Genomic DNA, 25,982 nt, shown 5'->3' on the forward strand with positions numbered 1-25,982 from the left:
GCATCCCAAAGCTGCAATAAGATAACGTTGTTAAAGAATCCTTCCACACTCAGCAGAGAGCAAGTGCTGGATGAATGTATTTATGATGAGTATGAGAGATGGTGGCCTGTGGCAGAGGTTAGGCTGTCTGCTGAGACAGGGAGCAGTGGCACTGACCACTGGGAGCTTGTGGTCCAAATCTCATCAGTCTGAGCAAACAGACGTGTCCAAGACAGGCACTGGCCAATATGCACATTAACGAATAGTGCAGTGCAAGGTGAAGCTGGCCCGGCCGAGTAAGAACCCAGCAACGGCCATGCCAGCTACCCTCTCAGCACTAGCTGTGTGCTGATCCGAGAAGAGATGGATGTTTATCCCTGGGCAGATGGGTTGGGAATTCTTGAACGCTATTTGCAAGGCTTCAGTAAAAATGCTTCATGAATCCTGCCCTGTCACAAGGCTGTATGAAAGTTGTGCTTTAGCTCAGGCCTAATGGGCTTTATATAGTACAGTACTGATTTTCTTTCACGTTTTAATAGAATCCGATTTAATATTTGCTTTCTGCTCTAGCTGCTTGCTGTTGACTGATTCAACACAGAATCCTTCCCTGGTGCCCCCCGACCTTGTTGTTATTCCCTCATTTTGTTTGTTGGCATTTGATTCCTGTCTTCAGCATGAACCACTTTACACATGTCTTCGTTCAGCTGGCGACAGTCACGTGTGTGAATTCTGCATGCATTACTATCCAGAGCGGCTGCTCCAGCAGACCCACCATTCAGAAGGGGGGCTTCTGGGTGGGATTCATTTTCATCATTAGACATTGAGGACATGCAGTGCTTAGCTTGGGAACCTGAGGCTGTGATCTGTTCTCTTTCTGGGCAGGAGATTCTCAAAATGCCCAGCACCTTGGCTGTTAATTCAGAGATATGTTGCCTTCCTACAAAGGACTAGGTTTTCTAGAATTTAGTATTTAGCAAGGCATTTCAACCTTTGCCACAGTGTGAACACCATCTATAGACAGAGCTATCCAGAGGGAAGAGTCTGCCCTCCTTGACTCCCAATGAGTCTGGCTGGTTTGTAGGAGAGAGAGTCTGGTCAAATCTCCTGTTATCCATGAACAGATCTGATCATCAACCTTTGGAGTACCATACCAGTGTAAGGCCAGAGTGAGAAATGGCTTTTCCCTTAGTAGGGAAGGATAGCCGGTTTCACTAGCAGGCAGCATAAGGCTGTTGTTAAAGTGCATGAGCTTTGGAATCAGGCAGACAGGGGTCTCCACACTGGCTGCAGTTCTTATATACCACATGATCCACAGCCAGTCTCCATTCTCAGTTTTAGTTTCCCTTTCTATAAAATCAAATTAATTACTGTTTCTTCTCAGGTAATAAGTGTAAAGCAGCTAGCAGAATGTCTAGAACAAATCTCTATGTTCTTCTCATGTCATGGGGTAAAAAATGGTGGCTATATGAACCTCCCAGCCAACTTGGCTTCTTGTCTTCACCAAAGCTTGGGCACTGTGAATATTCATCTGTCCAGGTGATCTGGCAGCCTGCCCGACAGAGAAATAGCCCCAGCATGTACACATCACGCAGACTCCAAATTGCATGAGGTTTTGTGCAAGATGCCAGGATATGTCGGAGCTTTTGATGGGTCACTCATGTCCCTCAACCCTTGAATTCTACACAAAGAAAAGACAGGAATCCAATAAGTGTCTACTACATATGTATAGCATACCCTAAAGCTGGCTAGAGGAAGTGGCTTGGTCCTGAAAACCAAAGAGCTTGAACCCAGATCCCTGCACCCTCGTCTCCTTTGGCACACACGATTGCCACTGTCCCCACTGGGATGACTGCGAGGGGAGTTTAGGCCAGGTTGTCATTTCTGTCCACCATATATTCTCAGAATGGATTGGAGCATGGAGATTTGGCCTTGACGGACTGAAGGTGATACATGTGTGTGACAGGGGAGGAGATACACCAAAGGCAGATGGAGAGAGGCAGGAGGAGGAAGCTTCTGCCTAGCCTCACTGGGCGCTTCTTTGTCTCCCTACAGGTGTCCCGTCAGGTCCCCGCAATGTCATCTCCATTGTCAATGAGACATCTATCATTCTGGAGTGGCATCCGCCAAGGGAGACAGGCGGGCGGGATGATGTGACCTACAACATCATCTGTAGAAAGTGCCGGGCAGACCGTCGGAGCTGCTCCCGCTGCGACGACAACGTGGAGTTTGTACCCAGACAGCTGGGCCTGACCGAGTGCCGTGTCTCCATCAGCAGCCTGTGGGCCCACACCCCCTATACCTTCGACATCCAGGCCGTCAATGGAGTCTCCAGCAAGAGCCCCTTCCCCCCACAGCATGTCTCCGTCAACATCACCACGAACCAAGCCGGTGAGTCTGGAGGCATCTGTGCTCCTTCTGTCTGTCTGTGTGGCTGGCTCCCTATCCATCCCCGTGAAGGAACGAAGCTTCAGTCACACCCATTCTGCTTTCAGGCCTCCTCCCAGGGGTGAGGGTGTCAGGCGATGGGCATTTGTGGCTGTGGAGGAAACATGGCAGATAATAGTGTTTCACCTCTGAGAGTGAGTTGGGTTCTGAGGGATATTTTCGTGCTCAGCACAAAAGCAAAGAGGGATATCCAGGCCAGCGTAGAACCCCCAGCTCTGCATCCAGCTGGGATTCAACAAATGCCTTTGGAAAGATAGATGGACGGACAGACGGATGGGTGGTAGATGGACAGACAGATGGATGGGTGGAAACCCTGCACGATCTTGAGAACCCCGGTGCCGCTTTATCAGAAAACCCAATGAAGGAAGCTTCCCAGAAATCATGTGATAAAGTGAGGATTGCCTTCATAGATTATTTTTCAATTAAACTGTGTAATTCAAGAGTGCATTCTCCTGTATAGCTTGCCTAAACGAATGCTCCACTGTTAGAGAGACTTCAGGTAGTTGGCAGTAGATCACTCCTGACGGCCTGTACGTCCCTGAGGCGTGCACAGCTCACCAGACATTTCCTTCTCTTCTCTTTATTTCTGTATCTCTCACTCTTCTGACCTTTTCTCTGTATTGCTTTTTACACCTCTTGCAACAACCCATTCCTTTGTATGTCCGTTTAGCCAGTCCATTCAGGCACTCACTCACTCATTTATTTATTTACTCACTCATTATTAAGAGGCGGTTAGTTAGCGTCTGACGTGGGCCCAGCTGCGGATTAGACACTGTGAGGAGTACAGGAACAGACACCACCGTTACTCCCACAAAACTCATTCACTGAAGAATTTGCAGGACGTAGACACAAAATACAAATCTGCGGCATGGTGTATTCTAAGCGTGTGTACCATACACATGCAGTAAATACCGAGGGAGTTAGAAATGAGCAATCTCTCCCCTGGGGTGATGGTGCAAGACTGCAGAGGGAAAGTCTATAGGCAATAGGGGTCGTGGGCAATGGACTGTGATCTTATTTGGAATTATGGATTTTTTTCAATCAACAAATTCTAGAAGGACAGCTTGTTAGTGGAATAGCTGGAGCCAGGCATGTCTCTTTTCTCTCTCTCCCTGTGTGTAGCTCCCCTTTCTTAACCTCCTCTTCCCTATTCCGTCCTTGTCTGCTCCTCACCTCCCCATCCTCAGGCTCCTTCTGCCTCTTTCAATCCCAGGCATCTTTGATGGCAGATGAATTCTTGGGTTTAAGCTGTCAGAACTCAGGAGAAAAAAAGGTGTTGTAGGAGAGCATGGCTGTCCAGATGGCTGCGTTGTTGCTGTGAACACGTGTGTGTTCGTGTGTGCATGTTTGTATGTATGTGTATGGTCACGTGTTTGCATGCATGTGTGTGCCGTGAGAAAATAGGCGTGGAAGTGTGGAAGCCTCCAGCTGGTGACCACAGCCCCAGTGCTGTGGAGACAAAGGTTGTGACAGTCTGTCTTACCCAAAGAAAAGGGAATGGTAATTTCTATATCACATTGAACACGGAACATGGGCAGCCTTTGTTAGCAGTGTTTCCCTTGGAGAGTTTAAGGCAGAAAACTGGCTGAAATATTTTAGTGTCCCAGCTTCGGGGACTAATAATCCTGCCAGGCTGTCATGTCATGCTGGGCTTGGCTGTCTGCTCTCTCTCTCTAAGAATGTGCGAACAAACCTGCCACTTATGGCGGTTTACTTTGATTCCTGCCCCTCCCTTTCCTTACCCTGCTATTCCCGAACCTGCCCATCTGCTTGTCTTGCCATCTGCACCTTCCCAGGCTGCAGAGGCGCTGAGGGACCAGGGCTCCTACAAGGGGCCTGGCATTGCCGGCATTTAAAGTATTTGTTTTGATCCTCACTCATTTTCTCCTCCACAAGCACATTTCTCATGGCCTTTGTTCCCCCTTTGGTGGGCCCTCTATTCCTAACCTTCCCTGATTTGGGGGTCCCAGCCCCATCCACATGTTCCAGTCTATGATTTCTTTTTGGGAATTCTGGAATTTGGGTGTCAGAAAGTTTATAATCAATAAGAGAAGGGTGCTTCTCAGTGGCATATGGTTGTTACAAAACAAATGACAAGGGGGCCCATGGGTCCTAATCTGTGGACTGTCGGGCCCTGAGGAACATGGTGCTTTCACACTGCTTTGACAGATCCACATGTGAATGCAGATTATTTTCAACCAACAGATAACTCTTTTAAAAGATGAGATTTTTCAAAATAAACACTTGGGCCTGCTCTGTGAGAGGCCTTTTATGGCATCATAAAAGCCGTATCACTCAGATCCAGTAAGGAACAGGGTAGATGGACCCATGCAAGTCCACAAATTATAACATGTCTAACGTCTTTCCAGGGACCCCTGAACTCTTCCGCTCTGGGTGAAGTCCAGGTCAGCCTCCCCACCCTGACCTCATGATATGGCACGGCCCCTGCCACCCTGTCCTACTGTCTGGGCCATGAGTAGGTAGATAGAAGGTAAAGAATTTGACCCAGAGCTATCCTGGGATCAGTTATTAAATCAAATGATAAGTGCTATCAAGGACCTTTTCTGGGTCTAGAACTGCCCAAACTGAAATAGCTGGGGACCGTTGAATGGATCCTGATTGAGGAGTAGGTGAATAATTATTATCATAGCTTAACACCTCATGTTTGTTGGTTCATTTTGTTTTGTTTTTGAGTTGACAAAGAATTTTGTCATACATGGACTCATTTGATCCTCATAATTACCCGTGACTTAGGCATTGTTCATATGTTTCCGATAAGGAAGAAGAAGCTTAAAGGGATTTGAGAATCTAGGATTAGAAGAGGGTTGGCAGGAAATCACCTCTGATTCTGCCTTCCTGTTTCCTTCCCTAAACAGTGGGCAGTCCCTCTGTGCATGGAGAAAGTTTTCAGAGCCAGCCAGTGCCCTCTGGCTCAAAAGAGCACTTCACTGTGCACCCTCTGTTACTCTTCCACAATTTTCTTTGTGACACAGAACCACAAAAGACTTTTCCCTGCTTCTGGATCAAGATGGAGATGAGTGTGTGTTCGTTGAGGGATCCAAGGTGTCCCCCCACGGTGAATTGGATCTTGACAGTGGGTGTCAGTAAGGGTCACACAAGAGAAGGGTTTGGATAAGTTGGCTGCTCAGTGGTCTTGGACTTGATCTGAAGCCTGATGCTCATGATTATCAGACTCTATCCTGGGAGGCTGGTTGCTGCTTTGGGCTGGTGCTTTCTTTTGTTGGGAGCTACAGACCACATCCATGGCTGGGCATGTAACTCTTACTATTCAGCAGACACAGAATTGCCATGCCCACCTTTCTCAGGGCTGCCCAGGCAGGCCACGCTGATGCTGCATCTGCTGCTATCATGAGCCCTGCCCAGTGGAAGCAGGCAGCTCATCCTAGCTGATTGAGGTATCTAATAAAAAGAACTGGTTGGCATCAGTCCATCAGAGGGAGTCACCATGAGCCTTTCCTTGACCCTCAGGGCTGTGATCTAAGACCATAGGAGGTTTTATAATCGTCTTTTGGTCCATAGCATACACAGAGACAAGCATCACTGAGGGAACACTGAAGGATCTCTTGGGTCCTGAGATGCAGAGGGCTTCCATATCCTTCCATAACAACCCCAGCCATGTCTATAGTCATGACTTCTCAAGGATCTCATATCACTTGGAGAGTATCAGGATCAGATCCTCACCCAGCCCATAGGCAGTGGCTGAGAACTACTATTTTGAGCACCTCCAGTGTGCCAAGCACCTACCAAGCTCTTTACAAAGTTGAGGTGGATCAGATGAAGAAACTAGGGTCAGAGTGCTTTCAGAATTTTCTCAGCACCTTATAGGCAGCAGGGATGTTTCTAGGTTTCAAACTCAGATTTGTGGCCATTTTATCCTCTGACTGATCAAAAATCGCATTATGGTGAGCCGGGTAAGTTGTAAGCTCCCTCTAAGCCATTGCCACATAGCTAGGCCACTTCAGCTGTCAAAAAAAATGTCCATCATCTTTGGTCAGGGTTGGTCATGAATTATGCAAGCTCAGATTTACGTGAGGTCTTCAGGGATGCAGCCTCGCACTGAATACAGCTGCCTTGAGTTTAAAATAGACCAGCTCAGGTGGAACTCTTTCTGTTCCAGTGGCCAAGCGATCTGCAGAGAGGTTGTTATCACCACTAACTCCTGCAGTCACTCTCTGGCACCTGGCCCCAGATTCAGACTGATGGCCGGATCATCTGGCTGTCAGAGAGAATTAAAGTGAGTGACAAACTTTACTTCTCTTTTCTGCCAACTAGATTCAGAGTGTCAGAGTTGGGGAAGGGGACCTCAGAGGAAATCCTGGAAAAAGTAAATAAGACAAATCAGACTGGCACATCTTAAAAATCAACTTGCTGCAAAATAGAGTCAGTGAATTTAGGACCAACTAACCCAGAGAGAACAAACCCAAAGGCCCACGAGGCCTGTCTAGCAGTGGAGAGGAGCAAAACACGGCCAAGTGTCAGGCAGTAGGGAGTGGTGAGGACCACAGAGGACTGTAGAGGATGGGGCGAGCCTCTGCCCAGCTCCAGTAAGTGATGCCACACCCAGCAGTGCCAGAACTTATAAGCTGATAACCTAGATTTAAAATGCTGACAACTAATTAGAAAATTTTAAAGCACTTGAGAGCCAAACGTGTTGGCTGTGGTTTGTCACCTCCACCTCAGAGGGCTAATCTGACTTAGCCAAGCCTGGATGGCAAGTGTGCTGTGTTGGTCTAGCCCTTTTCCACCATGGGGCAGTCACCTGTCTCAGTTCCTGTGCTCAGTGTGGCAGAGGTGCAGCAGGGGACCCTGCACTTGGACCCTCTCTCTGCTTTTCACACGACTCAGGCAAGTTCACATCACTCGTATGAGTGATGACCCCTCCTTCCTCAACTGTAAAATGTGAGTAATGACACCTGCTTCCGAGTGCTGTTGCGACAAGCAAATGAGACGGGACAGAAAGTGAGTTTGTGACCGATGCTATGATGGGGAGATGAGCATCGTTTCTGGGCCAGACAGAAATTTGCTGGACTCTCTTCCTAGGCTTTCCTTCCAAGGCCCCTCCATCCCTTTGTTTGGAACTGATGTCATCCCCATCAGATAAATGGCATGTATGGGTTTGTCCATTCTTTGAGGGAGGAGTAGGCACTAGAAAGGCGAGTAGCGAAGTCCTGGTAAGTTGACAAGGACAGTGGAGCTAGAACCTGTATGTATACCTGGCACAGGCTGATCTTGCCACTCTGAGGAGCCTGTCTATCCTTCCTTCTCATGTATTTGGAGAAGCAGCCCTTGGCCTCTTACTTTCATGATGGCATCAACAGTATCTATATCTGACATTATATTACGCTTGGTCGGTGGATGGCCCACTATGCCTATTGCATATGGAATATTAACATATTCACTGTGCCCACAGACACGACCCATTGCTTAATTTTGTTTAAAAGCTACTGCATTACTTCTATTAGTGGTCATAAGCCCCAATAGTTTGTCCATTTTTAAGGCATTTTTGAAGCTCCTAGACAATTAAAGTCACTCAGAAATGCTACTTTTTCTACAAAAGAATTACCTAGCCCACCCATTCCTCTGAACACATCACCTAATTTGCATTATTCCTTGGTTAAATATAGTATTTGCATGCATAAAGAATAATCTTTGAATATGAAAAGGAATTTTATGATATTGCAATATATCGAGCTCTTTGGAGGAAAGATATTATGTAAATCTCAAAATTAAATATTAAAACAATATTACAGTGCTGCCTGTAAAAATTTAGAGTGTTAAGATCCATATGCTGAAACCAGTTCATTTTTAGGGGCTGGTCTCATTGGAAATTAGTAGGTGAAATTTGCTCCAAAGCAGAGAAAAGATTGAGTCAGAACTTTAAAAAGACTGGAATGACTTTAAAGAAAACTTTCATTGAAATTAATAAAGAAGGTTTAAAACCCTTAAGTAAATGAAATGTTCACTGTTCTTCATTCAATTTCATAGCTCATTTCATTGGTTTCTTCTTGTTGTTAATTCTAAAAAGATTGTTTTTATTGTTTTTTAAGCCTTGACATTGAGAAGGAAATTTTTTTTATATGAAATTTATTGTCAAATTGGTTTCCATACAACACCCAGTGCTCCTCCCGACAGGTGCTCTCCTCAGTGCCCATCACCCACCCCCCCTCCCTCCCACCCCCCATCAACCGTCAAGTTTATTCTCAGTTTTTAAGAGTCTCTTATGGCTTGGCTCTCTCCCTCTCTAACTTTTTTTTTCTTTCCCCTCCCCCATGGTCTTCTGTTAAGTTTCTCAGGATCCACATAAGAGTGAAAACATATGGTATCTGGAAAAGGAAATTTTAAGTGGCCTCAGAAAGGTCTGGGCCATTTGCAAACAGTTTTGTGTTGTCTGTGGAGCAGAGTAGGTCAGCAGGAGTACTGCTCACGCTGAAAGTCATGGCTTCCACCCCCGCAGCCTTGGGGCTCTCCACTAGATGGTGAGCTCTGTGGAAAATCAGATTTTCTCACCTACCCCAGCTCCTTGAGGGAGGGACCACACAGTGCTAGGCACAGGGAAACTTGGTAAGTAATTGCCAGGATCCTTTAGTCCCTACATATGAATTAGTCCATAAATGTTTGCCTTGGGGGTGGTGACAGTCAGCCAGCTGGCTAGGTATCTTCCTCCTCAGTGGCTCCTAGAAGGAAAACTGAAGGGAATGATGTTCAGATGATGCCAGCAGCCCTGATCCACTTAGAGGAGCACAGTGAGATTCACCCATACTCAAAGGAGTTTGCTTTATTTATTTGTTTAAGCATTTCAACTTTGGAAGTGTATTCATTCATTCAACACAGCCTTGTGACTGCTTTCTACAGGCTGATTCATTGGTTCCTGCTTCTAGGGGCTCCCATTCATTCAGTTTCTCAACAAAAATTATTGAGGCTTTCTGTGGGTCATACACCACTTTAAGCACCAGGAACACAGGAGAAAACAACACAGGCAGAAGTCTGTGCCTTGTGGAGCTCACGTACTGAGACTGAGGTCAGAGGCCCAGAAAAGTCACAGGAGAGCAGATGACTAGCTGGGAAACAGCAACACAAGGGGTCCTTCCATTGGGCTCTTGGTACTATAACCTGCTGTGATGCCAACTCTCACTTTACCAAACTTAGGGTGTAGCCACATGCCATCGATAGAGAGTATCTCAGTCCATAGCAGCTACTGCTAAAGAGTGATGGTGTTGGATGGGCTATTGTATTGCTCACTAACTCACCAATTTGGACTTCTCATGGACAGATATCGCTTGCTGGGCCGTGCAGTGGTTGCGCGTGGGTATTCTCCCTGTTCTGGGTTGTGAGCGGTGCCTGGTGATGCTACTAACAGCTGAGAATGCCCCACCTTGCATCCCTGCTGGGATGACCAGAGCGCTATGGGGCTTGGGGCGCCAGTGCTCATTTCACTCCACCTTGGGCCAGGCACTCCCAACTATGTGGCTTGTTGAATGAAGATGGGACACACTGCTGGCAGTTAAGATTGTAGTAATTCCTTACCCTGCTCAAAGTCCAAATGAGATTGCAATAATTCTCCTTATGGAGGGAATCTCGCAGAGGGAACTTCTGGTTGGATTACGAGATAGTTGCTGTTCACCCTGTGGCCTTGGCAAAGGAGGTGGCCGGGAGGAGGCATCCTCGTGATGTGTCTGCCCTGCACTTCTCTGGCACATGTTGGCTCTGTGAGCTACAACTATAATCTTTGGTACAGCATGCCTGTATCCATCTTATTGGTTATTGTTCCCCAGTGTCTAGCTAGGTGCCTGAAATAATAGAAGTCAATAAATGTTTATTGAATGGATTAATGAATTATCAAGCAAATGTATGAATGGATGCCTCATTCTTTCTTAGACTCATCTCAGACATTAGCAAATGGTGCAGCTTGAACTCTGTCTGTGGTCTTTCCTTCCTTAAACATCTTTGGGCAGGTGCTGTGATGGGAGTTATGCCTCTGCATTCTTCCAGATGTTGGCGAGACCTGGAACTTCCTGGGGGCACTGTCCTCCCAAAACATGGCTCTGTGGAAGACCCTCTTCTGTGACCTGGGCTGCCCCTCTCTCACGGGCAAGGACCCAGCTGCCGAAGCAGGCAAAGCTGGGGGTAGTTGGGATGGCATTCCACTGCTGCTGTCTGTCCACCGGCATGCCAACTCCGTGCCTATCATTTTCACAGCACCAGCCGTGTTAAACAGGCAGGAGCACCAGGGGTTTTTGAATGCCGCAATTAACAAAACAGTAATCAAGCTAAGTGTTTAATTTCAGAAAATTAACATCTTCTCGGAGCGGATGTGAAAGATGGAGAAAAAAGGCACATTAAATGTTCTGGGTAAATAAAGGCAACACCAGACCACAAATATTTTCCAGTGCAAGAGAGACTCTCTGCCAACCCTCAGGCCTTGGGATCAGTTTCCTTCTGGGATCTGAGCTGCAGGACATCAGCGATAGAATTGAGCCCTATGATTTTAAAATTTCTTTTTTTCTTCCTCCCTCCCTCCCTTCCTGCGTGCCTTCCTTCACTCCTTCCCTCCCTCGCTCTCTTTCTTTCTGAACATAGCAAATACTTTATCTGTCCCGAGCAGCTCAAGGGAACAAGGGCCCCTGTGAGCATATCTGCCCCATAGAAAATCTTTATGTGTGTTTGCCCTTCTCTGAACTGCACTAGTTATAAGGATGACACAGTGAGTTCTTAAATGCACATAAGTTTTTCATGTGCTTAGGCTGTATTTTTCCTGATAAGCTGTATGGCTCCCGAGGGAAATGACCAGATCTCACTCCTCCAGTAACCCCTGTACGTCAGCATGGTGTCCTCTGTTCTGGAATGTCCTGACTGGCTTTATATAATGTTCATGGTCTTTGGTGCCTCATCAACCAGTGGGCTGGCATTTGTTTGCAGGAACAGGTTTGCATGTGGGGAGGGAAGCTTGTGAGATGCTGGGTGTGCAAGGGCTGGGTGGAGACAGGACATCGTGGTGTCTGTTGGTTTGTCTGATGTCCTGGAAGAGAGTGAGGGCCCAGGACAAGGAGTGGAAGGAAGACAGCTTTGCAGGAGGAACAGGGTGAAGTTTGAGCACAACAGGCAGCCTTGAGGCTAGGTGATGAGGTATCATAGTGCAGCAGGGAGGTCGGGCTCTCAGAGGTTGTAAGGTTTGTGCTGAACATGGCCACAGGTCCTCAGGGAGGGGACTGGAAATGTGGCTTAGCGAGCAGCTTTCCTAGGGGGCATATCGCAGGCAGGTAACATGGAGAGCAGAGAAGCAGAAGATTGAGTGGATGGTTTGCAAATACATAGGAGACTTGCCAGGGCCTCCCAGAAGTGTTCAGGGATGGTGGCAAGGGGAGGTGGGGTCAGTTCTGCACATGAGTGATTTATGGAGCTTGGGTTCCCAAGTCGAGGTATTAGTTATGCAGTTGGATATTTTCTCCACAATGTAGGAGATAAGCTTGGTTGCTGAGGGTGAATGGAGAAGTATTGGGGTCAAAGGTTTGAGAATGGCAAGTTTGGTAGTGCCATTGCAGAGATGGGGAAATGGGATTGAGCAGAGAAATTCTGCATTTCTAGGAAACATGAGGGCTCCTTGGAAGCTGGTGATCATGTGTTTACAAAGCTGCCCATCTGCCCTGTTATGTGACTTTCTTAGCAGTGCGTGGCTGACCCTACAGGAAGTTAATTGTGGATCTCTCTAGGGTTGAGTTTTGCTGGTTGTGTTCTCAGAAAAGCTAAAGGCAACTCCCACCTGAGGGTTGAGGGAGTATTGTCAATTTTGTTTTTGCAAAGATGGAACTGGGCTGGATAATGAGGGACACAAGTAAGGGAAAGGGCTGATGCATGGGGTGGAAGTCAAGGCTGAGGGGGCTGGAGGAGCCAACAAAAGTTGCAGTGGACTCATCAGAGATTGCAGAGGAAGAAGAAAACTTGAATTTGTGGCTTTGAATATGGATGTCAGGTGAGGCCGAATCCAAGTGTCACATGTGGAAGAGTTGTGGGGGGTCAGGGAACAGAAAGTACTCTATTCTGGTGGATATGCAAGTTATCCACTGAAGACAGGATGGAGAAGACAGGAGCCCAAGTCTTCAGTGAGTTGGGACTGGTGGTGGGAGGGAGTACACAGTGGTCCCAAGCTTAGAGCGCGGTGGCCCAGCTGAGTGACATTTTAACAGAGGGTGTAGAGGATGGTGAGCCATGGTGTAGAAGTAGTGACTGGAAACAAGGAGGACACAGTCCACTTCCCAACCCAGAGGTGTGCTGGACACGAAACTGTAAACCACCACCCTTCAGAGGTCTGCAGGCAGAGGTGTCCCCAGTAGTCAGAGTCCAGGGGAGGGAGACCTGTACCATTGTGGGGATGGTGACATGCAGAGAGGGGCTCACAGCTGGGCATTGCAGGAAGGAAACTTGCCCACAGGATGAGGGGTCTGGGCCCCACGGCCAGGAGACTTCCATCTCCAGGCTCGGGGAGGACAGTCACAGAGACTGTAGGCACAGCTCACAGCCCAGTGTCAGTAGTGGCAATGTCAGTCTTAGGGTGATGGCGGTGGGTTTCCCAGCTGTGGGGGGCACCCTGCTGAAGATGTGCGGGTGACAGCCAGGGAGCAGGCACACAACCTGCTGTAGTGTATCCTTTGCTCTCTCCCGTGGCCTCTCCAGTGCCGGGGATTCTGTGAACTGCCTTCTGTGATCAAACATTCAACAAACAGGATCTGCCACGGTGCTTGCCCCATACCCGGAAAGGATGACAGACCTGCAGGAGGCAGAGCTGATGGATCCGTCCTCAGCCTCGCTGTCCTGGGACAGGCACCGCCTGACAAGTGCCCCTCATACACTCACATATCCTTCCAGAGCCTCCCACTGCCACAGGGCCATAGCACTCAGGTTTGCATCCTTAGGGCCATTTCCTGGTATGCTTTCTGGTTACCCCAGCAGGGAGGAGGAGCCAGGTGGGGTGACCTAGGAGGGACTCAGGACCCCACTGGCTGTGATGCTTCCTTCCTGTGGCACAGGGCTCCACACAATTCCACCTCCCTGCTGGGGACCCCTGATATCCCTGAGGAACTGTACCCCCCCCCCCCCAACCCCGTACTGGGCACCCTCAGTGCCTGGTGCCTGAATGCAGGGGGAGGGGAGCGATGGCCGGAACCATCATTCCTACTCTGCTCTCGCCTGCTGAGGACTTAGGGAAGTCACTTTCCCTTCAGCCTTCAGTGCTCAAATCCATAAATTGTAAGAATTGGCAGAAAACTGAGTGACCTCAGATGTCCTTTCAAAGTTTTACATTCTGATTTTTAGATTTCTAGACAAATAGTTTTCAAATTTGAGTGTGCCTCAGAATCCCCTGGAGGACTTGTTAAAACACAGATTGTTGAGCCCTACCCCCAGCATTTCTGATCCAGTAAGTCTGGAGTGGGGCTCAAGATTCTACATTTCATGTCAGCTTCCAGGTGAACTGGGATCACAGTTTGAGAACTAGCAGGGTCAGTTGGATGATCCCAACAAAGAACCCTCCCTTCACCAGCACTAATATCACAAATGAGAGCCTCTGCTATAAACCTGCATCCCCAGAATGGCCCTCAGCCTCCAACCCCCAGTTGTCACACCCCCTCCCTTGTCTTGGAACCAAGCCCTTCATGGATGGACCCAAGATGGAAGCACCTATATGATATAGGACTGACTCAGCCACCCAGGCCTGAAGCCCTCACTTTCTCTCCCACTCCTGCTTCGCTGAGCCCACAGAGAGACTCAGCCAATATTCTACAACAGAATCGAAATGATGCCACCCCCACAAAGCAGTCCTCTGTCCTTAGTTGACCCCAAGGTAAAGAGGGAGATTGGAACAGGGCGTCAGGGTCAGCTCAAGGCAAGCCCAGAGCAAAAGCCAAGAAGCCAATGTCCACAATAGGAGAAAACAATTAGAAATATAATTAATTCTGCTTTTGTATTCATATCCAGTCTCCAAACTAATTGCTTATTTGTTTAATCTACTTTGGCCAGAAGTGTTACTGCACCAAAAATATTTAATGAGTCAGGCTTCCTAATGTAAAATTCAAGCATATTTGTGCAATGAAATGAGTTTTCATCATCAGAGGGAGAACCTGTTATCTGAGCAATACCTTCTCAACAAAGTTATCTCCTAGAATAGAAATGTCAGAGGAAACACAATTCCTCATTTGCACAGTTCGTCTGTGTGCAAACTGTTCCTCTTTGTCTTCAGTAACTGGTGGACCTGAAGTCCTTAGCTGACATTTAAATCTAGATTTTAGTTTTTTCCTAAGAATGTGTTTCATATAAGGAACAAGATAACCTACCATACCAGCCCCTCAGTCCCAATTTCATCACCCACGCCGTTTATGAGCACCCATAATTTAGTCTGAGGCCTCAAAGGGACTTGTGGAGGCTGCCCAGCACTTTTGGATCTCTCTGTGACCCCTTCAGAGTCTGGGCTGGGGAGATAGGAAATGGACTGGCTTCTGGGCTCTGGGACTCCTGCTTCTGATTCACCCAGAGCAGCTGAATTGTTCTGCTTCTCCTTTAATGCTTCAGGGAAAATTCTGTTAGAAGGATTCCACAGCTCTTAATAAAAGAAGGAAAATTAGAAAACTGCTAATGCTAGGGTAGCATTTCATCTGAAACCTCCCAGTGAGGTGGGGATGGCCCCAGCCTCCCAGCCTCTGCCTCTGTGCTATGTAAAGCACTCCTGCCCCTGAGCTCCCAGGATGGCTCTATTCAGACCCACTCCGTATTCCTCCCCAGGGGCACTGCACCTGCTCCGCAGAAGGCAGTTCACAACCTTGCCTCCCCTCCCCGCTGAGCCTTTATCCCTGGAGGGCCGCTGTCTATGTTAGGTACAGGTACATGATTTTCTGACCCTTTTACTTCCAGTGTCTTTAGAGAAGAGACTGAAATCACTCCAGTAAAAGCAAACCCTTATGGGACATCTATTATGTGCTAACACAGTAGGAAGAGGCTAAAAACATGACTTCTACTCTAAAGAGTTTATTCCAGTGATGGAGAGCAGAGATGAGCACTTGGAAAGTTAGATCTGTCCCAAGGTAGCGATTACAGCCCAATGAGAGTTACTAAAATAAGGTCTTTGAGTTGGGGGGAGGGGGAGATGGGGTGCTCTGGTAGGCATGGTCAGGTGGAGCTTAAGGCAGGGCAGTGTGTTGTGTGATCTGTGCTTCTGAAGTCTACTGGATTACAAAAAGACATGTCAGAGATCCCCAAAGCTGGGTTCTACTGGGACATGGTGTGTGGAGTAGTTAGAGGAAATCAATGGGGTCCTCTATGGACCAGTTGGGAGGCAGCCTGGACCGGCCATTGGCTGCCATGTTGTTTACTGTTAAGAGGGGGCACTGGGAGGGGCGCCTAGGTGGCGCAGTCGGTTAAGCGTCCGACTTCAGCCAGGTCACGATCTCGCGGTCCGTGAGTTCGAGCCCCGCGTCGGGCTTTGGGCTGATGGCTCAGAGCCTGGAGCCTGTTTCCGATTCTGTGTCTCCCTCTCTCTCTGCCCCTCCCCTGTTCATGCTCTGTCTCTCTCTGTCCCGAAAATAAATAAACGTTGAAAAAAAAAAATTAAAAAAAAAAATAAAAAAAAATAAAAAAATAAAAAAAAGAGGGGGCACTGGGACCTTTTCCAATGGGGAACCATTGATGGTTTTTGAGCATCAGAGGAACCTGGGTGAATCAAGCTTTGGAAAGATTAATCTGGCTGCAGTGTAGTTTGAAGTGAAGAGGCCCAAAAGTGTACAAGAGAGGTGGGACTGGATATCAGGTGTAAGGAGATACAGGTGACAAGACCAGGAGGAAGACAAGGACAGAGCCAAGGAAGTATCTGTGACCCCTGGGCCTGAGTCATACTATAAAATGAGTGGGCCTTGGCTCATCCTCTCCTCTGAGCCAAAGGTCTATTTGTCCTCAAGGACAAGGCACCTTATTGTTTACATCCTAGATTACTTACAAGAAAAACTTTTGGTCATCTTGAGATGTCACAGAAAACCATCTGTCTTCTGGGACTCTTATCATACCAACCTCTGGGGAACCCTGCCATTAACCTTCCCCTTATCCAAGCTATTCTTCTCCATCATTTCTATCCTGACTGGGTAGACATGTTTATGTATCCCCTCAAAGATATTTATCAAATAAATACCCACACTGTCACTGGATTGTGCTTTTCCCATTTACTTCCAGAACTATGCCCAGGCATTGATGTGCATATGTCAAGAGTAGTGGACCCAGAAGGAGACTATGAGGTGGTTGCTAAGACCCCTGGCCTGGCAGACTAGTTCTAAGTGGAGGGAGATATGGTCCGTACAGGGTATATCCTCAGGACATTTGAAAGATCCATAACATAAGAATTAATACTCCTGTTTTATAGTTGATGAATTTCAGGCCCCAAGAAGTTAAGTAACCTTAGTCCAAGATTGCACTGTAAGCAGATGGCAGAATGGGAACCCACATGTCTCTACAGCACCTCCAGGCCCTATAGTTCTTCTCTATGTTTGCCAATTCCTTCTGCCCTAAGCTGGGGCCCAGGATCCTGACTATTCCTTACCCTGCCTTGTCTTCCTCATAGCCGGGGTCTGTGGTCTACAGATTGCAGGTGGTTGGTCCAAGGATGATTTGGCTGGGAAATATTCTTGCAGGAAGAATAGAAGAGGTTAACATTACCATGTTATCCAGGTTACCATATATATCCAGGATATATCCAATATATCAATTAGATATGTACCCAAGAAAAATGCAAACGTAGGTCCACACAGAAACTTGTATGTGAATGTTCTTAGCAGCATTATTTGCAACAGCCAAAATGTGTAAACAACCCAAATGTCCATCAACTAAGGACATCTGTCCTAGAAAAAGCAATGCCTGGGAAGGTAGAAGAGGTTACTAAGCTCAGAGGTGCACCGTTCGGGCTGGGGCAGCTGCATCTCTCTGAGGGGTCACTGGAAGGACCTTCCCTCTGTTGCAAACCACATGGCAGGGCCAGGGAGTGTTCCCCCAACCTACCCAGCATGAGTTATCATGAGGAAGGCAGATGGGCTCCTCTTTCTATGGACCTCCTTGGCAAGTTCAGATATGAAAATCCCCCCTAAGTGGAGAGGTCATTTATCTTCCAGGAGATTTATGAGGGCTGTCACCTGAGCCAAGGCAAAGGGGACTCCGCTGTGACCTGCACCCCAGCTCCTAAGGCGGGTCAGAGGTGGCCTCAGAACAAGACTGTCCCGGGCACAATTTCTACCTGCAGAAGCAACACTGCTTTATATGAAATCTGCCAAACTTTGAAATCCAAGTTCCATATTTTTATAAACCCTTCAGGCATTTTACTACAATAGATCAACTTAATTGTTAACAGTATGTGTGTGTTACTATTGTTTTTATTTAAAACCACTTTAAGTACTTTTGGTGTCTTAAAATATTTTAACACAGTAAACTGTTACATCATTTACTATTTCCCCAAATGGATTAGGGTTAAAACTGTTGAAAAAGGGGCTCCTGGGTGGCTCAGTTGGTTGGGCATCCAGCTTCAGCTCAAGTCATGATCTCACAGTTGGTGGGTTCAAGCCCTGCATTGGGCTCTGTTGCTGACAGCTCAGAGTCTGGAGCTTGCTTCAAATTCTGTGTATCCCTCTCTCTCTGCCCCTCCCCCACTCACACTCTGTCTTTCTCTCTCTCTCTCTCTCAACAATAAAATGTTAAAAAAAAATTTAAAAACTGTTGAAAGAATTATTTTGACACAAAAATCAATTAAGACATTAGGAGGCAATTTTTAATAAACAAAGATAATGCATTAGAACTTAGTAATTGTCCTAGGAAAAAAAGCATCAACTCATTCTCACATCTTGGGGTTTGAGATGCTTAATTGTTGGAGGGGGTGAGGATGCCCTTATCAAATAAGGATAACAAAATGAATAAGGGGAAAACTTGGAATATGACTGAGTCCATAACTACATTAAATGGTCAAAGAATGTTGTAAACATAAAAGGTATGATCCAGGTGAACCTGAGATATGACAGCAAGGTTTCCATACATCAAGACTCAAGGTCCCGGATTTGGGGTTAACTCCTGGCATAGATTCATGCCACCCTCCCAGACCACAAGCTCTGTGATCTCCTTTGGAGTCTTTCTTACAAATGGAGGGCTGGGTGATAGCTGGCCAGGCCCAGCCGTGAGGCCATAGGTGGTGCCCTGTGACCAGTTTGGGTCCATTTCCACGTTTGTCTGGTGTCACCTGTATGTTCTTTCATAACTTGCAGCTGGGACCATCCTGTTCTGGCAATTTATCCACATCTCATTTGTCAATTCAGGCGAGAACATTCTGTACACTTTCTCTGCTGTATGTGATATACTATCTTGGATCTGCCTGCTTCAAAAGCAATTTGGGAGTATGATCTCCCCAAAGTCTTCCTTGGCGAAAAAGAGGCAGTGACTCACTGACTCAGCCTGCCTTTGCATTTTCTCCATCCCTGAGCCCCTTGACCAATGGAAGTTAAGTCTCTCTCTGCTTCTGATACATCTATTTGTTTTTAAATGTTTGTTTATTTTTGAGAGACAGAGCACGAGCAGGGGAGGGGCAGAGGGAGACACAGAATCCAAGGCAGGCCCCAGGCTCTGAGCTGTCAGCCCAGAGCCTGACATAGGACTCGAACCCATGCACCATGAGATCACGACCTGAACCGAAGTCAGACATTCAAATGACTGAGCCACCCAGGCGCCCCTGCTTCTGACACATTTAAAGGGCCTCTTATTGTTGGCATTAGCCTCTCTCATCAGACACTCCTCATTCTGGTTCTGGTTGTTTTTGAACCCAGCTGATTTTACTCAGTGTTTGACAGGACACTTTGCCTTGCCTCTCCATTCTTTTCTTTGTATCCCTAATTCTTGTCGGGTCCAGCCTCTTTATTTTGCTTAGAAGGAGTGCAGAGCAGTTTTGATTGTATTTGGGGCTTTTGAGGATTTCCTCTTTAGGACAAACACATCCGTCTTGAGCCTTCAGTACCTTTTTTCCAAATAGCCCCTAGGGTAACTCTTTATTCGTACTTTTTCTAAAGAAAGGTCCATATTTATTTCTTTGCTAAATTTTAATAATATGGTGAACTCTTTATTTTCATTTTCTTCTCTCCACAGAGTGTTTAATTTAGTCAAAAGGATTCTTGTGAGGGAGAGACCTTTTTAAGCATTCAGTGAAACTTCCTTCATCTGAGGACATAGGTTTATGGAGAAGAGACAACTGGCCAGGACTTACTGTTGAAACCAGCATATTTGGGGCTCAGAGGGGCTGCTTCTTTGAATTAATCTTCCCACCTCTCTTCAATCTGACTTAGTTTTGCTAGGTGGTGTTTGAGGGGATACCTGCGCTCATTTTCATTTTCTGTCTTGTTGGAAGTTTTTATAGCATGTAAAAACACCAGATTTAGAGGTGGCATTTGCAGTTGGGGAAGGAAAAAAATAGTTTGTCACTGTAGGTGATCACCAGTGTCAGAGCACCAAACATAAGCTGTCTTGGATTTTCAGGGAGGAAGACTAATACTCTGTTCCTCTCTCCCATGTGCTAAATCCCATCTCAATTAAAACGTAAGGCATTTAGAGTGACCTGTGTGAGGATAAACAGCCTGTAAGGGGGCCTGTGAACATCTGTCATCACCATAAATCTGAGCAATGTTGGCAGTGGTGACCCTTACCCTCTGGCAGCTTCTCCCGGATCCATCCGTGTGCTGATTGGCGGCTGGGAGGTCCTTGCCATCTGTGGCTCTGGATTGCTTCTGGATCACCCTGCCCTGTGATTGCCTCTTTACCACCTAATCCCAGCTACATGCCAAGGATCTTCAGGGCAGGGCTGTGACTTTTTTATTACTCATCCTTTTGTCCCCAGTGATTAGAGCAAGGGCCCAGCACAATGTTTGGCAAATATGTTGAGTCTTGAATGATGGTTTTCCAGGGATTAGAGGCAGAGAAAAGAACCAAGCCCATCAAAATCATCAGACTGTTAAAGTTAATCTTTCCAATTTTTAATCCATGTTGCATTAGCTCTTGAGACAGAGGAGGATCCTAAAAACCTATATGGCACTGACAGAGTTGGCAACATAGAAGTCATGTTTCCATGCGAACCCGAAAGGGCAGCTGGAACTGCACAGTGAGTGTGGCGGGGTGGGGGGAAGGAGGCTTCCCTGGGGTGCCTGTGTTGGTGGGCCCACCAGGATCCATCCCTCCCCCCGCCCTCCTCCACCAACCCTGTGCTCTGCTCTGACTCCAGGAACTGCCCCACCTTCCTCCTCTCCAGGACTCTAGACAGTGCACGCAAGGTTGGGAATGAGGGCCATGAACCATCCCCACTTAACCATCCAGCCTGTTGCTGACTCTGTGCTCAGTTCCTGGTTTCCTTTTACGTGACTTAACAGCAGCGTTTCACACATTCTCTCCTCCAGGAGACACTCACTGTCACTTGACTTCTAGGTAATCACACTCCCCTGCTTCCTTCTAGCTCATTGGCCTTCCTTCTCAAGTCTCTTGGCTGTTTCTCCTCCTCTCCTGAATCTTAGATGATATATTCTTTTCTCCTCATTCTCACGATGATCTCTGTCAGTTCTGCTGCTTTTGGTATCTCTCACAAACTGATGGATCTAAACTGGTGTCTCCAGTCTGGACCTCTTATACATGCATTTGCCTACTCCGACTGCTTCTGCTAATGTCTTGCCACATCTCAGTTGATGGCAGCCCCACTCTTCCAGTCACTTAGGCCAAAAACCTTGGAGTCATCTTGGCTGTTCTGTTTCTTCCACATCCCACATCCATTGAGATGTTCTAAATCTATTCAGAATCTGACCACCCCCATTCTCACCACCTCCACTGCTCCAAACCCGGTCCAAGTAACCACAGTCTTGCAGCTGGACTCTGACAATAGTGTTAAGATGGAGCTTTCAGCTTTTACGTGGCCCCTGAATTCTATTTGCAGCACAGGAGAGGGTGATGCTGTTAACATACGAGTCAGATTACGTCACTCCTCTGTTCACCACCCTCCCATGGCTCTCCTTCTCACCCAGGGGAGAAGCCATCGTCTGTGGCCTCATCTCTTCTCTAGTCCCTCTGGCTCTTTGCTATTCCCCTGGAAGAGACTGCTCCCAGTTTAGAACCATTGCCTTGGCCTTTCCTTCTCAATTGCTCTTTTCCCAGGTGTTACGTGCCTCCCTCCCCTCCTCCACCCCCATGCGGCTGCATCTACTTCTCAAGCAAGGCCTTGCTGACCCTGTGATTTGGGACAGCAGCCTTCTCCCGGCGAGCCTCCTATACTTGGACATTCTGTGTCCCTTCCCCCCTGCTCCATTTGTTCCTGTTGTACTTAATATTTTAACATACCTTGTGATTGATCACATCTGGCCTTTGACCCCCTCTGCTAGAAAAGAAACTCCGTGAGGATAGGAGATTATATTTCACTCACTATGGAATCTCTGGAACCTAGAGTGGGACTGGCACATGGCAAATGCCCGGTGAACATTTGTTTAATTCGTTCATTAATGGACCTGAGCCGTGATGCTAAGTTAGGAGGAAGAGAAGGCACATTTGATGGTTGAATTGGGATCACAAATTATTTCGGCTTCCTAGATGAATAGGCCAATAGTTACACCATAAAGGTAAAAGCGTATGTGTAAACCCTTGTAGTCAAACCCACAAGCAAACTATAAACAAAAGTTGAGGCACACACCATGAGAAAACCTAAAGGTTCTGTTTGACAGTAATGTCAAATCAAATGACAGGAACAGGTTTTTGATCCAAAAAAAAAAAAAAAAAAAAGGCTAATGGTCACCTTCATTGATGTCTGGTACCCGGATCATGGGAGATAGTAGTTTCACCCTAATCTTTGCTGAGTAAAGAGCAGTGGGAGAATTGGGTTTACCCCTGGGCCATATGCCTACAGAGAGATTTAGATAACATGAGCCCCATTTGGAAAACAGCCACCTCAGGGGGCAGCGTGTCATGGGAGAAACGTTCATAGTATCTGGCCGTTGTTTTCAGCAGGAAGAACTCAGGGGAGACCTAACTAGCTTCTTTAGTTACTTGACGAGCCATTCTGTGGAAGAGAGAACATTTTCTGTTACCTTAGTCAGTGGAACTGGGACTGGTGAGAAGACACCGAATTTCAGATAGGGATAGGAAGACATGCACATTGGTGAGAGACACCCAAGGATGAAGCCGCAGCCCCTAGAGGCAGTGAGCAGCCAGTCCCTGGGGACGCAGCAGGGCCCCCGCAGAGAGTACTTGATAGGGGGATTCAGAACTGCCTTAAATCAGGTCCTCCACAAGGCCGACGCCAAGATGGGATTGGAGGTGCTAGATATTGATGGGCAGGTGGGAGAGGAGGCCAGAGGGGGCTGGCGGAACCATCAGATCACAGTGAAGGAGAGAGGGCAGGAAGGAGGATTAGGTGAGAAGACTCTCAGACCGTCACACTGTACAAAGAACTGTTGGTGAGTCCAGTAGGGAGTCTTTGAGTGAAAGCTGCCCAGCAGAAGAGTCAGGAATGGTTTTTTGGTTGTTTTGTTTTGTTTTGTTTTGTTTTGTTTTGTTTTGTTTTGTTTTGTTTTGTTTTGAGGCATCCTTGCTGCTCTCAGTCATTGGCTGGAAGCAGCCTCTGATAAATGGGGCCCCGCATGGATGTGGTGGTTGTTTCAGGGTACAGCAGCCAGGGCCAAGAGTCAGCTGTGCTCCCAGGGGGTGGACGCTCTGAGAGGCACTTTTGCAGGGTCACCCTGAGGTCTGTAGTGGGAACCGTGCAGGGTCCTGGGTGGACTCTCTGATTCTAAGTCCTCCTAACACCACGTCTCACACTGTGCTCTCCGATGGCTCTCCGATGGCTCCCTTGAGTATGGGCATCTTCACAAGTGCTCAGCAGCCCCTCCCCTGGCCTGGGGGCCAGCTCACTGAGAACTCACTGAGAGCCCAGTGAGTGGAGAGCAACCCTATCCCCCACCCCCAGACCGGCAGCCATGCTCTGGAGGGGAATCTGTTAACTTAAAGTGAGGATAGTAAATGTCAGTCCGCCACAGTCCCCCAGAGAAACCCTTGTAAAGTGGAGTTCGCATGAGGAAACGACCTTCATCACTAGAGAAGTGCCAGGACTAAACGGAACAGCCCCTGAGCAGAACACAGACTGAAGCCTCATCCATTACCCGCCTCTTCCCCTAGAAAGACAGCCCTCATTTATTATTTCCAGACTGTTTTCATTTTACTTACACCGCGCAAAAAATGTTGAATTGGAAAATAAATAATATTATTTCCTAACAGAAATTTTGGAATCACTTCACAGATTTTGGAATTATTATCCTGTTTCCAAATGTTTGGTTTGTGTATCATTTCTTCATTTATATTTGTGAGCTCTTTATCGCAAATGTCCTTATCTGGAAGACTCTGACAGAAGTCTGAATGAACTCTGTTGGTAGTCTGTGCTCATGTCTTTTTGAGCACTGCCTCCTCTCTTCCTTTTGAAGTGCAGCAAAGTCTTACATGCAGTTTCAGAGCTCTTTCTGAAGAGTTTGCTCTTTCTAGAACATTCCTTTCTATGGCAGTAATTCTGCACTGACCAGTTCTAGTTTCTCATTATCATTCCTTGCCTCCACATTCTCTTCTTTATAGGAGCTCACCCCATTAATGCAAGACTGAGATTCCTTCAAAACCTTCTGCTCAAAAACATCCCATTGTGCCTCCTGTCCCACTGTTCTTCTTGTGCCACTGCCTGAAGCCTAGACTTGCTCTGGTTGTCATACCCTCTCTGGATGGCTCGGCTTCCTCAGCCGAGCTGAAAGCCACACTGCTTTCATGTGATTCAACCAACCATCTCTTTTTTGGTCAAGCCTTTCTCCTCCCTGCCCAGGAAACACCGTGTCCATTCCAGCCCTGCCCTTACACATGTCCTTCTATCCTAAATTGTCACCTTTTCTCTCCTTTCTCATCCATAATCTACTCACTATGCAAAACCACGGGAAGTTCTGCAGATCAGCTCAGCTGGTAAGAAAGAAAGGGTAGATTCAAACCCAGAGACACTTCTCTCTTCATTTATCTCTGAAAGATGATGTATATCATATACTCGAGGGTCTGTTCATCTGCCCTGTCTCTTCCTCTCTCCACAGCCCCTTCCACTGTTCCCATCATGCACCAGGTCAGTGCCACCATGAGGAGCATCACCTTGTCATGGCCACAGCCGGAGCAGCCCAATGGCATCATCCTGGACTATGAGATCCGGTACTATGAGAAGGTGAGCCAGCTCCGTCCTCAGTCTTTCAATACCCAGGGCCAGCTACTGTCCGGGGGATGGTGGTCATCTGAGGACTGGAGGAAATCCTGAGGGAGGGAAAAATCTGCTGATGGAAGCCAGAGGCTCCTTGGGAGAGTTCATCGGGTCTTCGTTGGCAAAAGTCTCCAAAGTCCAGACTCTTCCTGTGTCAACTCAGGAGAGAATCTTCCAGCCTACACCCTGCTGTCTGAACAGTTCAGTGGGCCGGTATGGGCAGAACCAATCCCATTTTTCCCAGTCATATGTTCGCTCTATTAACATAGATGCTACAAAGTTCCAGGTGTCCCCTGAACTTCCCAAAGATTTTGTGGTTTTGTAGAACCGTGTTCTCTAAAGTTTTTGATCATGTTCTTCCAGTATATGTTTGTGTATTTATAGGTCATATGCATGTACTACTGCACTAGTATATTCATAGAGATTGAGGACATGTAAGTGGAAATTTTGAAGGATGAGACAGAAATTAAAAGAAATGTTTGTGCTGCCCACTGACTGCTCTTTAGCAGCTGCTCCTGAGGCCTGCCAAGTAGGGAAGTGGTGCCTTGTGGAGTTCGTCCCCTTGGTCTCTGCAGGGGAGGCAATACCTCCTTCCCACCCTGTTAAACTGCAGCATTTGCAAAATCCCAGGAAAATACTGACCCAGCACATCGTTTGTAAAGACACTCCATTCATTAATTGGTTCAGCAAGTACTGATTAAGTGCCTGCTATTTGGCAAGTACTATTCCAGGGTATATGCATGATCCAAACAAAGATGCCTGCCCTCACAGGGCTCACTTTCCAACAGAAGGAGACAAAAAAGGAACATAATAAATAAGGAGATCATATAGTAGTTAGAAAATGAATGATGCCATGGAAAATAGAGCAGAGCATGGTAAATGGAATCAGGGGGTCAGGTTTAGGGGAGGAACAGGTTACAGAATTACATAGGAGGGTAAAGGGAGGCCTCTTGGAGTAGGTAGCTTCTAAGTAAAGACTTGAAAGAGGTGAGGTTGTTGTGAAGTGGGGGAGAGAGAGAGACAGCCACCTGTGCAAAGGCCCTGAGGCAGGGTCATGACTGGTGATTCTAGGAACAGGAGGAAGACCGGCATGACTAGAGTGGTATGAGCAGTGGGATAGTAGACAGGTGAGAGAGGTAACCAGGGGAGGTGATCAGGCTGGACCTTAGAACTTTAGCTTAACCACTGAGTGAGATGAGGATTCATATAGCAGGGTTAGAAGCAGAGAAGAGACAAAATCTGA

General features: G+C 47.2%; 1 protein-coding gene across 1 annotated transcript in view; it reads left to right on the plus strand.

The window, feature by feature from the left end:
* EPHB1 (EPH receptor B1) overlaps positions 1 to 25,982 on the plus strand; it is a 143,294-nt gene that overhangs the window by 20,830 nt on the left and 96,482 nt on the right. The window contains exons 2-3 of the mRNA XM_032594577.1: positions 2,032 to 2,367; positions 24,582 to 24,706. Coding sequence (XP_032450468.1) covers positions 2,032 to 2,367; positions 24,582 to 24,706 — 461 coding nt within the window. The remainder of the gene's footprint in view (positions 1 to 2,031; positions 2,368 to 24,581; positions 24,707 to 25,982) is intronic.

This window comes from Lynx canadensis, chromosome C2 (genome assembly GCF_007474595.2).
Source record: "Lynx canadensis isolate LIC74 chromosome C2, mLynCan4.pri.v2, whole genome shotgun sequence".
In the NCBI taxonomy this organism is placed as follows: domain Eukaryota; kingdom Metazoa; phylum Chordata; class Mammalia; order Carnivora; family Felidae; genus Lynx; species Lynx canadensis.